The 14,215-nt window shown below is 47.7% G+C and overlaps 1 protein-coding gene across 3 annotated transcripts in view; it reads left to right on the forward strand.

Annotated features, from left to right (window-relative positions):
- herc2 (HECT and RLD domain containing E3 ubiquitin protein ligase 2) overlaps positions 1–14,020 on the forward strand; it is a 47,576-nt gene extending 33,556 nt beyond the window's left edge. For all 3 annotated transcript variants that reach the window (XM_052073700.1, XM_052073701.1, XM_052073702.1), the window contains exons 64-91: positions 269–494; positions 830–1,001; positions 1,259–1,445; positions 1,700–1,843; positions 2,117–2,308; positions 2,411–2,564; positions 2,638–2,745; positions 2,928–3,059; positions 3,245–3,403; positions 4,033–4,151; positions 4,254–4,379; positions 4,531–4,686; positions 4,922–5,236; positions 6,154–6,368; positions 6,511–6,688; positions 6,854–7,015; positions 7,161–7,252; positions 7,330–7,469; positions 7,785–7,972; positions 8,164–8,361; positions 8,426–8,509; positions 9,156–9,297; positions 9,683–9,877; positions 10,668–10,780; positions 11,465–11,655; positions 11,783–11,888; positions 12,592–12,804; positions 13,354–14,020. In XM_052073700.1, the coding sequence (XP_051929660.1) occupies positions 269–494; positions 830–1,001; positions 1,259–1,445; positions 1,700–1,843; positions 2,117–2,308; positions 2,411–2,564; positions 2,638–2,745; positions 2,928–3,059; positions 3,245–3,403; positions 4,033–4,151; positions 4,254–4,379; positions 4,531–4,686; positions 4,922–5,236; positions 6,154–6,368; positions 6,511–6,688; positions 6,854–7,015; positions 7,161–7,252; positions 7,330–7,469; positions 7,785–7,972; positions 8,164–8,361; positions 8,426–8,509; positions 9,156–9,297; positions 9,683–9,877; positions 10,668–10,780; positions 11,465–11,655; positions 11,783–11,888; positions 12,592–12,804; positions 13,354–13,626 (4,680 nt within the window). In that variant the 3' untranslated portion in view covers positions 13,627–14,020. The remainder of the gene's footprint in view (positions 1–268; positions 495–829; positions 1,002–1,258; positions 1,446–1,699; positions 1,844–2,116; positions 2,309–2,410; positions 2,565–2,637; positions 2,746–2,927; positions 3,060–3,244; positions 3,404–4,032; positions 4,152–4,253; positions 4,380–4,530; positions 4,687–4,921; positions 5,237–6,153; positions 6,369–6,510; positions 6,689–6,853; positions 7,016–7,160; positions 7,253–7,329; positions 7,470–7,784; positions 7,973–8,163; positions 8,362–8,425; positions 8,510–9,155; positions 9,298–9,682; positions 9,878–10,667; positions 10,781–11,464; positions 11,656–11,782; positions 11,889–12,591; positions 12,805–13,353) is intronic.
- The last annotated feature ends 195 nt before the right edge of the window (positions 14,021–14,215 follow it).

Genomic DNA, 14,215 nt, shown 5'->3' on the forward strand with positions numbered 1-14,215 from the left:
GCAGCATCACTGCTTGTCACTGAATACAAACAAGCTGTAGCTAAAAATATACAACAAACAATTGGATGTTTGTGACCGAGTGGCACCTCACTGTTTATTATGAGGAGGACACAAACAGAGCTTCACTTTGTACAAAACAAAGTAGATGTCAAAATATGCAATGAATAATTGTTTTCTGGACTGGCCTGAAAATTTGAAGAAAATTTGAAGGCGGGAAAAAAAAATGCAGGTTTGACATCCACAATTTTCTCGCGTGCTGACGGATCAGGTATACGCTTGGGGCGACAACGACCACGGGCAGCAGGGCAACGGCACCACCACCGTCAATCGGAAGCCCACTCTGGTGCAAGGTCTGGAGGGCCAGAAGATCACCAGGGTGGCCTGCGGCTCCTCGCACAGCGTGGCTTGGACCACCGTTGATGTGACTACGCCCTCCGTGCACGAGCCGGTCCTTTTCCAGACCGCCAGGGACTCGCTGGGGGCGTCTTATCTCGGTGAGGCTCTATCCTGTACATCTGCAGTGGTCAAACGTTTGGGCTTAATGGCCCCTGTTGAATCTTTAGGGTGAACAAAGGAGCCGGCTCATTTGTGGATAAATTGAAAAGTAATTTACTCTCATTTATTTCATTTTATTTAAAATGAATTCGAATTAAACAAGAAAAAAAATTGGCTCAAACTTTAGCCCAGCCCTGCTTGAAATGCTTTCACCCGTTTACCCGCTTCCAAATGCTGTTTTATTTTCTCGCCACCAGGGGGCACTAGATAGTTTAGTAACAGCTGGCGATGTTTCTTTATTTATTTTTATTATTTTTTTTGTATAACCCGGCAGGCGTCCAGTCAGACAGCGACCCGTCAGCGGCCAGCAACAAAATGATCGGTCAGAGCAACGTGAAGCCCAATCGACCATCGCTGGCCAAGATTCTCCTCAGTCTGGATGGCAACCTGGCCAAGCAGCAAGCCCTCTCTCATGTGCTCTCAGCCCTCCAGATCATGTATGCTAGGTATGTTTTGCTGCAAAGAACCTCAAAAGACCACCATCGAACGCCACTTAATTGTTGCGCAGGGTTCGTCAATGATTTTCTTTTTCTTTTTTTTTAAGCATGGCCGACTGTCTGTATTTAATTTTGCCTTAAAACGCACTCTCTGTAATTGATTAAAACCACGCCAACGTTCCAAGTGATGCGATTAATAAATGTGAAAAGTGTCATTGCCCCCTTACCTACATTTAAATGACCGTGGTTGTTCTGTGCTCTCCCAGGGACGCGGTGGTGGGAGCTCTGATGCCAGCCAGCATGATCGTGCCCGCCGAACGTCCTTCCAGCTCCCCCGTGCCTCCATTCGACTTGTCGTCTTCATCCAGCGTCAGTGATGACGAAGGGCCTCCCGTCACGCCGGAGTTGGAGGCGCCGGTCAGCCCCAATCCCTGGCAAGACAAGAAGGGCGAGGTACAAAAGCCACGATATGGCCCCGTTGATTCATTTGTGTTCAAAATAATAGCCGCACAGCACTAAGCCATGTGTGGATGGAGCTAATCTTTTGGCAAGAAGACATGCTAAAGAGCTTACGTTACAATTTGCATACTGTTGAACGCAACTGTACATTTGGTTTAAAAAAAAAAAAAACTCAGTTATTCAAGCTTGTTGTTGATGTTACTTTGTTGTGTACGTGTGTGTGTGTGTGTGTGGGCGCACGCGAGTAGGTTCCCTCTTCAGAAGATGCCGTGACGCCATCGTCTGCCATCACTCCCTCGGCCTCGGGCGCATCCTCACGTCCTTTCATCCCCGTCACAGATGACCCGGGAGCCGCCAGCATCATCGCAGAAACCATGGCAAAGACCAAAGAGGCATGTTCTAGGCATTAAATATGAGCTTTATAGAACTTCAAATGCACTGTAAGTCCATCTTTAACTCATTCACTCCCAAAGACGTTTTTAAACGTCTTTTCAGACTTGGTCCAGAATTGGCCGGAATATAGTAAATATAGTAGAATTCCTTAGAAATGTATTTAAAGTTATGTAAAATGTATGTAGATGCATAAAATGTACTGTAAATATGGTACATTGGTGTATTGTAAATAAATGTCAATAAGATGTGCATTTTTTTTTTTTTGTCAGCAGGACTCTGAAAGCCAAAGCAAAGTGGTGGGCCCAGAGCCTCAGTACCTGGACGAATTCTCCAGCTTGCTCGTGCCCGACGACACCCGAGTCATGGTGGACCTGCTTAAGCTGGCCGTGTCTTGTCGCTCCGGGGAGAAAGGCAAGGAGGTGCTCTCGGCCGTGTTGTCCGGCATGGGGACGGCGTACCCGCAGGTAAGGAATTCCAATGAATTGTTTTCATTCGCCGTGGAGCGAATTCGACAGATAAGTCAAGGTAGCGCCGTACGTCTGCTGATACGCGTCTTTTGCGAGCAGGTGGCCGACATGCTGCTGGAACTGTGCGTCACCGAACTGGAGGACGTGGCCACTGACTCGCAAAGCGGACGTTTGTCCTCGCAGCCCGTCGTCGTGGAGAGCAGCCACCCCTACACCGACGACACCTCCACCAGCGGCACCGTCAAGATCCCCGGTAAAAAGAAATAGATAAACCTTTGAGATCCCGACCAGCTGGATCGAGCGCTCAACTTGTTTTTGTGCGCAAGGCGCCGAAGGTCTGCGGATAGAGTTTGACCGACAATGTTCGACTGAAAGACGGCACGACCCGCTGACGGTCATGGATGGAGCCAACAGGATTGTGTCAGTCAGATCAGGTCAGAAGACAATATTCTTTAAACATGGGCTTCTTTATCAAAAAAAAAAGAAGAAAAAATGACGTCATAGAATAATTCATTTATTTTTACACATTGTCAGCCGTCTGCTTGAAATCCAAACTTCACCTTCTCAGGTTGTCTGCCGTGGGCTCATTAAAACCGTACGGGTTTGTGTATTTTAGGTCGCGAGTGGTCAGACTGGTCCAGCGAATTAAGGATCCCGGGCGACGAGCTCAAGTGGAAATTCACCAGCGACGGCTCGGTCAACGGCTGGGGCTGGCGCTTCACGGTGTACCCGATCATGCCCGCTGCAGGTAGGCCACATCTCGCAACTGACGCACGCCGGAGGATGGGAAAAACGGCTGCACACTCTGTACGCAAGCATAAGTACAGATACCTGGACTGATTCCCAATAAAAAAAAAAAAATGTAGACAAGTACAACGACAACATTGAAATACTACACAGTCGCACACTGAATGTGGATCCTCTTGTCTGCAGGTCCCAAAGACTTGCTCTCAGACCGCTGCATCTTATCTTGCCCCTCCATGGACCTGGTGACATGTCTACTAGACTTCAGGCTCAACTTTGCCTCCAACAGGAGCATCGTGCCTCGTCTCGCCGCCTCCTTGGCAGCTTGTGCTCAGCTCAGCGCGTTGGGTATGAACTCAATCAGCATTGTGCGTGCTGTGGGGGGGGGAAGGGATTCACGGAATTGAAATTCCTCTCAATGGGAGAAATTGATGAGGGTCCAATTGAATTGTTTTAGATCTCGGCACACAATGACTTATTCATTCATTCATTCATTCATTCATTCATTCATCTTCCGAGCCGCTTGATCCTCACTAGGGTCGCGGGGGGTGCTGGAGCCTATCCCAGCTGTCTTCGGGCAGTAGGCGGGGGACACCCTGAACCGGTTGCCAGCCAATCGCAGGGCACACAGAAACGAACAACCATTCGCACTCACACTCACACCTCGGGACAATTTAGAGCGTCCAATCAGCCTGCCACGCATGTTTTTGGAATGTGGGAGGAAACCGGAGCACCCGGAGAAAACCCACGCAGGCCCGGGGAGAACATGCAAACTCCACACAGGGAGGCCGGAGCTGGAATCGAACCCGGTACCTCTGCACTGTGAAGCCGACGTGCTAACCACTGGACTACCGGGCCGCCCCGCAATGAATTATATTTCATCCAATTGTGAAACTCCCAAAGTTGTCCGGCAGTTGGTGGTGTTGGTGGTCTACACACCGCACATTTCTAACTTTTGTCGTGTTGTATTTGCACAGCTGCCGGACACAGAATGTGGGCCCTGCAAAGACTGCGAAAGCTTCTGACCACAGAATTTGGGCAATCCATCAACATAAACAGGCTGCTGGGTGACACGGACGGCGAGGCTCGCGCCGTGGTGAGCCAGCGAGCAGATGGGATGAGCCCTGATCCAAATTCTGTGTTACTTCCATTTGTCTTGAGTAGTTTTTACTTCATTCGGGCCTTGTCTGTCCCTCAGAGCTTTACAGGCAGTGCGCTGGCCGCCCTGGTCAAGGGCCTTCCCGAGGCTCTGCAGAGGCAGTACGAGTACGAGGACCCCATCGTCCGGGGTGGGAAACAGCTCCTCCACAGCCCCTTCTTCAAGGTCTGAGCATGTGCCGCATCCTTTTTATTTTATTTTATTTTATTTTATTTTTTCACTTTGATGTTACCCTTGCGTTGTCCGCTGTCCTTGTGTGTCCTAAAAGTTGCCTTTCAAAAAAAAATAAAAATGCATTCTTACTATTCCTCATCAGGTGTTGGTGGCTCTCGCCTGTGACCTGGAGCTGGACACGTTGCCGTGTTGTGCTGAGACACACAAATGGGCCTGGTTTCGCCGCTACTGTACAGCCTCCAGAGTGGCTGTGGCGCTGGATAAAAGGACCTCCCTGCCCAGACCCTTTCTGGACGAGGTGAGTTTCAACAATAAGTGAAAGCCGTTTATTATTGTTTTGTCTTCGAATTGCAAAAAAAAAAAAAAAAAATTGTTCATTTTGCAAACATAAACACAAAATCAGCAGAATCCACAACAACAAAACACAGTCTCAATGATATTAATGAAAATGTTTTCGTTACATGAATAACGTTCGTTTAAAAAAAAATAATAATAATAATTTAATAAAAATAAAAAAACACGTTCCCTCTCAGGTGACAAAGAAGATCCGTGAGCTCATGGCCGATCACGAGAGCGTCAACGTGCTCCACGAGAGCCACGAGCTGTTCAAGCGCGAGCACGACGAGCAGCTGGTGCAGTGGATGAACCGGCGGCCCGACGACTGGACGCTCTCGGCGGGCGGCAGCGGGACCATCTACGGTTGGGGGCACAACCACCGCGGGCAGCTCGGCGGCATAGAGGGGGCCAAGGTTAAAGTGCCCACGCCTACCGAAGCCCTCGCCACGCTGCGGCCCGTGCAGCTCATTGGAGGCGAGCAGACGCTCTTTGCCGTGACTGCCGATGGAAAGGTGGGTTGGACTACATCTTGATGGAGAAAAAAAAAACACATTTATGTACTATGGCATGGGTGTCAAACTCAAGGCCCGGGGGCCAGATCTGGCCCGCCACATCATTTTATGGGGCCCGCGAAGGCAAATCAAACATGTCAACTTCCATGATGCTTGCTAAAATCTCGACCAAAATTTCAAATTCTCTTATGTAATAAATAAGAGACATTCATTCATCTTCCGAACTGCTTGATCCTCACTAGGGTCGCGGGGGGTGCTGGAGCCAATCCCAGCTGTCTCCGGGCAGTAGGCGGGGGACACCCCGAATCGGTTGCCAGCCAATCGCAGGGCACACAGAGACGAACAACCATTCACGCTCACACTCACACCTAGGGACAATTTAGAGTGTTCAATCAGCCTGCCATGCATGTTTTTGGAATGTGGGAGGAAACCGGAGCACCCGGAGAAAATCCACGCAGACCCGGGGAGAACATGCAAACTCCACACAGGGAGGCCAGAGCTGGAATCGAACCCGGTACCTCTGCACTGTGAATCCAACGTGCTAACCACTGGACTACCGGGCCGCCCTAATAAGAGACATATCATTCGCATTTTTTTTGTGTCACGAAACTCCTCAGTACAGTCACTTAAACAATAATTGAATAAACCGTTATTATTGACTTTTTTGGTTTCCGTCATCAGGGCTTTCCAAGGGAAACGGTAGCTAAAATGTGGCCCATGACAAAAATGAGTTTGACACCCCTGTACTATGGCAACTTTGGACAAGATGGAACATTGGGAACCTTCTAAAGTTGATCTAACATTTCATTTTAAATGGAATCTAGTCAAGATGCACGCCACTGTATCGTCCCGATGTTTGCATACATTCAATTGCCGCATACATGGCGCCTGATGTTGTAACTCCGGACTTATTGCAGCTGTATGCCACCGGGTATGGCGCCGGAGGCCGACTGGGTATCGGCGGTACCGAGTCGGTGTCCACGCCGACTCTGCTGGAGTCCATCCAGCATGTCTTCATCAGAAAAGTGGCGGTCAACTCAGGAGGAAAGCACTGCCTGGCACTCTCCTCGGAGGGGGAGGTCTATTCGTGGGGAGAGGCGGAAGATGGAAAGCTAGGCCACGGCAATAGAAGGTGGGGGAAAATGCCAGGTAGAAACCTAGGGGAATTTTACAAGATTAGCTAATGCAGGATAAACCGCACTGTCAGTAATGATGAGCGGGGGGGCCAGCAACAGGGATGATTGGTCAATTTTTTTTTTTTTCTCCTCCTTCAGCCCCTGTGATCGTCCTCGCGTAATTGAGTCCCTGAGAGGAGTGGAAGTGGTGGATATCGCCGCGGGAGGGGCGCACAGCGCTTGCATCACGGCCAGCGGAGAGCTTTTCACTTGGGGGAAAGGCCGCTATGGCCGCCTCGGCCACGGCGACAGCGAGGACCAGCTGAAGCCCAAGCTGGTACCATTTCATGCTAATCATGCTATGTCATTGTTCCCACCAAAATTTGGAGCATTTTGTTCCACATCTGCATAGGGATGCAAGTGTGACATTCTGGTCATTCAAGTGCCAAGTTGGGCAGTGACCTATTCGATTCAGCAGACCTTACCGTAATGTTCTACGCAGGTGGACGCCCTGCAGGGCCACAGGGTGATCGACGTGGCCTGCGGAAGTGGCGACGCCCAGACCCTGTGCCTGACCGATGACGACATGGTGTGGTCTTGGGGCGACGGCGACTATGGAAAACTTGGCCGAGGAGGCAGCGACGGCTGCAAAGTACCCATGAAAGTATGTCACGTTTACTTTATTTTACTATCGTTCAGAATGGTGATTCTAAAAGCTAAGGGTTCATTTTTTTTCCCAAGGTGGTATTTAATGACAGCCACTCATCATCAAAATCTATCATCTCATTCCCCCCCCCCCCCTCTTTAAGATTGATTCATTGACCGGCGTGGGTGTGGTCAAAGTGGAGTGCGGCTCACAGTTCTCGGTGGCGCTCACAAAGTCGGGAGCCGTCTACACGTGGTACGTCCCCTCGTCGCGGCCCCCGTCGTCGTAGTTACCAATGACCGAACTCATATGTGTTTGGGTGTGTCCTAAAGGGGCAAAGGAGACTACCATCGACTGGGACACGGGTCCGATGACCACGTAAGGCGGCCAAGGCAGGTTCAAGGCCTCCAGGGGAAGAAGGTCATTGCCATTGCGACCGGATCACTGCACTGTGTGTGCTGCACGGAGGATGGTAGGTGGAGCCATGCCCCGGAAAAATGAATGCGACTTTGTCCAGCGTCTTTCTGTTGCCCACACACGTTTGAGCTGTGAAAATATAGCTGCTTGAAGCCTCCATTGGCCAAGATATATCCCATTAGGTTATCGCGGGTTTTATATCCACACTATGACGACGAGGCACTCTAAAGCAGCTGCATCAGCACAAAGCCAAGTCCATACTTTGGGTCTCACATCTGAAAATTAATATTGTAGTCCAAGGCGAGTCAGACAGATGTTTGGCCTTGGAGGAGGTCTCTCACTTACTGCATCGATGTGCTGTTGGGCTCAGGAGAGGTGTTCACATGGGGCGACAACGACGAGGGCCAATTGGGCGACGGCACCACCAACGCCATCCAGAGGCCGCGACTGGTGGCGGCGCTGCAGGGCAAGAAGATCAACCGGGTCGCATGCGGCTCCGCCCATACGCTCGCCTGGTCCACGAGCAAGCCCACAAACGCCGGCAAGCTTCCCGCACAGGTACGACGACTCGGAGGTTGAGCTCTGTGATTCACAAATGTATGTGGGCTCCCTCTAGTGGTATGACAAAAAAAATGTTCAAAATGTACTCTGAGAAAAAATTATATTTTGAGGCAGTACTCTTTATAGTTTGTGAACCACTGCTCAAAAATGACATCACGGGTTGACCCTGACCAATGTTTGAATCCAAGGTCCCGATGGAGTACAACCACCTGCAGGAGATCTCCATCATGGCGCTGAGGAACCGGCTGCTCCTGCTGCACCACATCTCCGAGCTCTTTTGCCCCTGCATTCCCATGTTTGACCTGGAGGGGCGCTTGGGCCAAACGGGCCAGGGACCCTCACTGGGCTTTGACACCCTCCGCGGCATCCTCATCTCGCAGGGCAAGGTGGGTGTGATGGGTGCGTGTGGTGTTACACGGTGTTGTTTTGAACGTGGCTTTCTTTGAACAGGAAGCGGCTTTCAGGAAGGTAGTCCAGGCCACCATGGTGCGGGACAGACAGCATGGACCTGTGGTAGAGCTCAACAGAATACAGGTAGCAACACACACACACACACATATATATGTAGAACTTCATTCTCAAAACCAAAAACTATAAACGGCTAAAAACAAGACAATGAATATACTCAAGCAGCAGCTGCTGTCCTCCACAGCCCACCCCCAAATACTCACACGATAAACAAGGTTTGGCTGTATGTCATTTTATTAATTTTGCTAAACACTATATTGAGCCTCTCTCATCTGTAAAATTAAAACATAACATCTACTTTATGCTTTAGTTGCCCCCCCCCCCCCCCCCCCCCACACACACACACACACACGCACACACACATGCAACTCACATTATGAGGCCGGACAGGCTCCTGATGATTTCATGTGATGTCTTTTACAAAGGGATTTTTCTCTCGGTGTGTGTGCGTGATCTGCTCACCAGACTTATCCGTAGGGCTATCTGCTCAGAGAGTTACACAAAGCGCCTCGGTTTGGACCACACACACAAACACACACATACACTCAGTCAGCCGTGTATTGTCAGGTCTTTTAATGTGGTTGTCAAACACTACCGAACAAAAGTTTGGGATATTTCACTTTGGGGTGAAATTTCCAGATGAACATATGAACATATGTCAGTGCGCCACTGTTGCGCACCATAGCACCGACGTTGTGTTCTTTGTTTGCAGGTGAAGCGTTCTCGAAGCAAAGGAGGCCTGGCGGGTCCTGACGGAACCAAATCGGTGTTTGGTCAGATGTGTGCCAAAATGAGCTCGTTTAGCCCCGACTCTCTGCTGCTCCCCCATCGAGTGTGGAAAGTCAAATTTGTAGGTGGGTGTCAGAAAGATCAGTTTAATGGATTTTTTTTTCCATTAAACTTAATGTTTGGTTTTCTTTGCCCAGTAACATACATGGCCTGGCCCCTTTTTGAAGATATCTCATAAGGACCGTCAGTGGATTAAAGATTTTAATTGCTAACTCGCCATTAATTACATATTTTATCAGTTAGCAATCTACATGAACTTTTTTTATGTGTGTGTGTGGTTTGTGAGTTTGCTTTTTGCGTCATTTTGGGCCAATCCTGTCATGTTGCTACATTTAGAGAGACAAAAAGAAACGAGACAAAAATAAATACGCTAACAGAACAACTCGATCACACCGTATTCATTATTTTGCGTGACTTGAGCATCATTTTGTTTGTTCGATCTTCTTTCAGGGGAGTCCGTGGATGACTGCGGCGGCGGCTACAGCGAGTCCATCGCTGAGATGTGCGAGGAACTGCAGAACGCCCTGACGCCGCTGCTCATCGTCACCCCAAACGGACGCGACGAGTCGGGGGCCAACCGAGACTGCTTCCTGCTCAACCCCGCCGCTAAGTCGCAACTGCACATGAGCATGTTTCGCTTCCTTGGTAAACACCTTCCCCGTTCCTGTGACTTTTTTGAGAAAATCAATCTTAGCTAGGAAAGTATGACTCGATTGCTGCATTTTCCTCTCTGAGTTTGTTTGTTTATTATTATTATTTTTAGCGAGTTAGTATTTATTTAGCTAGCGAGTTAGTAGCTAGCTGTTAGCTAGCTAGTAAAGTTGGACTTTCTGTCAAATTTTTTTTTAGCTAGCGAGTTAGTTGCTAGCTGTTAGCTAGCTAGTGAAGTTGGACTTTCTGTCAAATGAATCTCTTGAAAATGTGACTATCCTTGTAAGATTTAGTTTTCTTCCCACGGAAATTTGACTTTTCCTTGCTACGAGTCATGCTTCGCAAAAGCACGACTTTGTTCTTGTATGATCACTTTTTCACTCAGAAATTTGGCCGTTTCCTCGAAAATAAAAACGAACCCTTCACTGAAATGTAACATTTCTAACTGTTTTCTAAAATCCGGTTTTCTTGAGGAAAAAAAAATTCCCATCAATACACGACAACTTGTTTTTCCTCCGAAATGTGACTAAGATTTTATTTTTCGTAAATGCATGACTTCTTTCAATTATAGATTCATATAGATGACTACATTCCCGCAAATGTAAAATTTTCAGGTGGCTCACTTTACTTTTTTTCTCAAATACTACTTTATTCTAGTAAGAATCCAACTTTTTTTCCTCAAACTCCTTTTCTGTCTATTGTGTTATTTTTATATTGATTATTATTATTATTATTTTTGTCCTCAAATGTTTATCGGTCTCATTCCCCCCTCGCGCATCCGCAGGGGTTCTGCTGGGCATCGCCATCCGCTCCGGAAGTCCACTGAGTCTCAATCTAGCCGAGCCAGTTTGGAAACAGCTGGCCGGGATGAACTTGACCATCGCGGACCTGAGTGAGGTGAGACCACTTCTGTTCTAAACTTAGTTTTGCACTATTATGTGTAATGCACCCCTTTCTAGTAAGCACTCACCACAACAAGAAAAAAAAATCAAATATTCAAGTCACAAGGCAACCTATTGGGTAGGTCTAAATGAACTCTGCTGTCTCAGCCAATCAGTGGAGACGACTCAAAAAACTGCTGTAAAATGTTGAATCGCTCGAAAATGCATGAAATGAGGCCACAGAAATGGCGCCCACCGTTAGCAGCTCTGATGTAATTAGATCCCTCATTGTGAGCTTTTTTTCTACTGTAAACGGAGCACATTCCTCTACATTCCTGCTCTCGTTAAAACCCGGGTTAATCCCCGTCGGGAATGAGAACGTACTTGTCGGTCTCGGGCCGACGTCGCGGTAGTAATGCACTAGTGGCCTCACGCTGCAATCATGAGCTTCCTTCTTTTTTCTTCCTCTTCTCCTCTTACGCACATGTGCACGCACACACTCTCGTTCACATGCTCTGCCCTCGAGATATCGTAAAGTTTAAGTCGGCGCCATTTAAGATTTGTAAACAGCTAACTCAAGTTAAAAAGTTAATTCAATGTGCTTCACACTTAAAAAGGAGAAGAAAAAAAAGTATTTGAAAACAAATTCGCTGAACAAGTTGCACGCACGTTCCCTGACTGTTTACCGTCCCGTCTCCAGGTGGACAAGGACTTCATTCCCGGCCTGATGTACATCCGTGACAATGAGGCCACGTCCGAGGAGTTTGAGGCCATGACTCTGCCTTTCACCGTCCCAAACGCCAGTGGCCAGGACATCCAGCTCAGCTCAAAGTACTCGCACATCACGCTGGACAACCGCGCGGAATACGTGCGACTCGCCATCAATTACAGGCCAGTGCAAAGAACACAGAATGCACATTACCGCCACCTACAGGAATGGAGTGCCATTAAACAAAGAATTCACTGTGTTAATATTCATTCTCCTGCTGCTGCTATTCCTGTTGTTGTTTTTGGGTAGGTTGCACGAGTTTGACGAGCAGGTGTCAGCCGTTCGGGAGGGCATGGCCCGTGTCGTTCCTGTTCCTGTGCTGTCACTTTTCACCGGATATGAACTGGAAACTATGGTGACCAATGCTTTTTTTTTAAGGGTCATTTGGGGGCCTGTTTGGCAAGGCAATCAAGTTTAAGTCGCAATATAACAAGAAATCTATGAAACTTTAGCCTCTGAAGCCAGTTTCACTTCGGTAGACATGACTAGCATGAACCTCCTGAGGGCCATGCATGGAAACTCACAGTTTGGCATTTTTAGGTCATTTTGGCTATTTCCTGTGGTCTTAAGAGACATTTTCATCCATTTTTGATTCATCTTATTCCTACCAAATTTCCTAAACATGTGAGCAATGCCGAGTTTACAAAAAAACAATTTAGGGGGGTTGTTCTAAAACAAGAAACAACTGCAGTCACTCGACAATTTTGACAACCATTCAAAGACAGTTTTGTTGACCAACATGAAACATGAAAGATCTGTTATGAGTAAACCCACAAAAAAGTCTCAAGAAGCCATACCTGGAAAGACACAGGGAGTCGGCCATTTTTGTTTTGATGCAGTCACTTTGGCCTGTAGAATTTGACAAAAATAATCAGCCAACAAAAGGTTTGGTCAGCCTGTTTATCATGAGGAGCCATACTCTGAAGTACACCCAGTCTGCCATTTTGCTGTGAAGCAGCCATTTTAGCTCATTTTGGCCATTCCTAGTCGTCCTTCAAAGGTGAACAATGCCTTATCCTGCGGCTATAAATCAAATTAAATGCATTTTCTGCATGCAGGTGTGCGGGAGCCCCGACATCCCGCTGCATCTGCTGAAATCTGTGGCCACCTACAAGGGTGTGGAGCCCACGGCCCCCCTGGTGCAGTGGTTCTGGGAAGTGATGGAGTCCTTCTCCAACACGGAGCGCTCCCTCTTCCTACGCTTCGTCTGGGGGCGCACACGGCTGCCGCGCACCATCGCAGACTTCCGTGGACGTGACTTTGTCGTACAGGTAGGAAAAGTTTGGCTACAACTTGACCATACTAAAAAAAAATAATAAGAAAAGAAAACATCCCAGCCTTTATAAGACACTTAAAATTAGAAAAACAGTTTTACACCAGGCCATTAAATAAAAAAAAACTGTGGTCACAGAACTAACTTGAACCCAACAGTGGTAGTTAAAAAGAAAAAACAAATGAAAATTAGACGGCACTTTTGAATTGTTGTTCAACAAACTCCTGAAACAGGCTTGGACAAAAATTATGACTTGGTGACACAAAGCATAGACCAGAGGAAGCAAAGAAAGGAGTTGTCTGCAGTGTTATCGACAATTTTGTCAACGTGTGTGTTTCATTTGACACTAAACGTCAACTGCGAATGCCAATAAACCGCCTCTTTTTAGCTCTGTATCTGGATTTTTTTTTTGCTCAAGTCAAAGCAAAAAAAATAAATTAAAAAATCGGCCAAGTAACGGCAGGGACCCGGAAATAATTATAAGTCAGCAGGGTCCCTTGTAGCCTGAGGTACTGCAGTACTTTTTTTTGTTGTTTTTAAATTTCAGGTGCTAGACAAGTACAACCCTCCCGACCACTTCCTCCCCGAGTCGTACACGTGCTTCTTCCTGCTCAAGCTGCCACGCTACTCATGCAAGCAGGTACTGCAGGAGAAGCTCAAATACGCCATCCACTTCTGCAAGTCCATCGACACGGACGACTATGCCCGAATTGCACTGTCGGGCGAGCCGGCCGCCGATGACAGCAGTGACGATTCGGACAACGAGGACGCCGAGTCCTTCGCCTCGGACTCCACCCAGGACTACCTCACCGGGCACTGATCTCCTGCAGGCTTACTGGGAAGGCGGGTTCAGGTGGAATTTTATCTTTTTTTTTTTTATGCTCACATTCCTGCAGGTTAGACGCACTCGTCTGTGTGTGAATATGAGTGTGTGTGCAACCAGCTGTGAAGCATTAAGAGCTTATAAGAGCCATCCCATGATTGCTACGTTTTATTTATATTGTAAAGACCACTTTGGTCTCTGTAAATAGAAGTGGATAAACAGTAGCCCCCCCACGCCCCTTTTTTTTTTGTCTTTGGAGATGAATAATCGTTTTAAAGATGTAGTTCATGCTCAGACGTCGGTCTAATGAAGTGTCTGTTGTCACAGTGTCTCCCTGTTGAATGTGTGTATATAAATAAATATACAGAATAAAATATGACTGTGCCATGTATTCAAGGGAAAGTTGTCATTCCTGCGTACTTGCCTTTGAAATGCTCTCAGCGGCTGCACAAGGGAAGGCTCGGCTTAAAAATCAATCGCATTCTTTGTGGATTTAGTGACCTTTTTTTTTTTTTTCTCCCCCCCAACCCCCAGGAAGAATGAGCAAAAGTACATTACGCTGCTGAGAGTCAGGTGCTCTCATACT

The sequence above is a fragment of the Hippocampus zosterae genome, chromosome 8 (assembly GCF_025434085.1).
Source record: "Hippocampus zosterae strain Florida chromosome 8, ASM2543408v3, whole genome shotgun sequence".
Classification (NCBI taxonomy): Eukaryota; Metazoa; Chordata; class Actinopteri; order Syngnathiformes; family Syngnathidae; genus Hippocampus; species Hippocampus zosterae.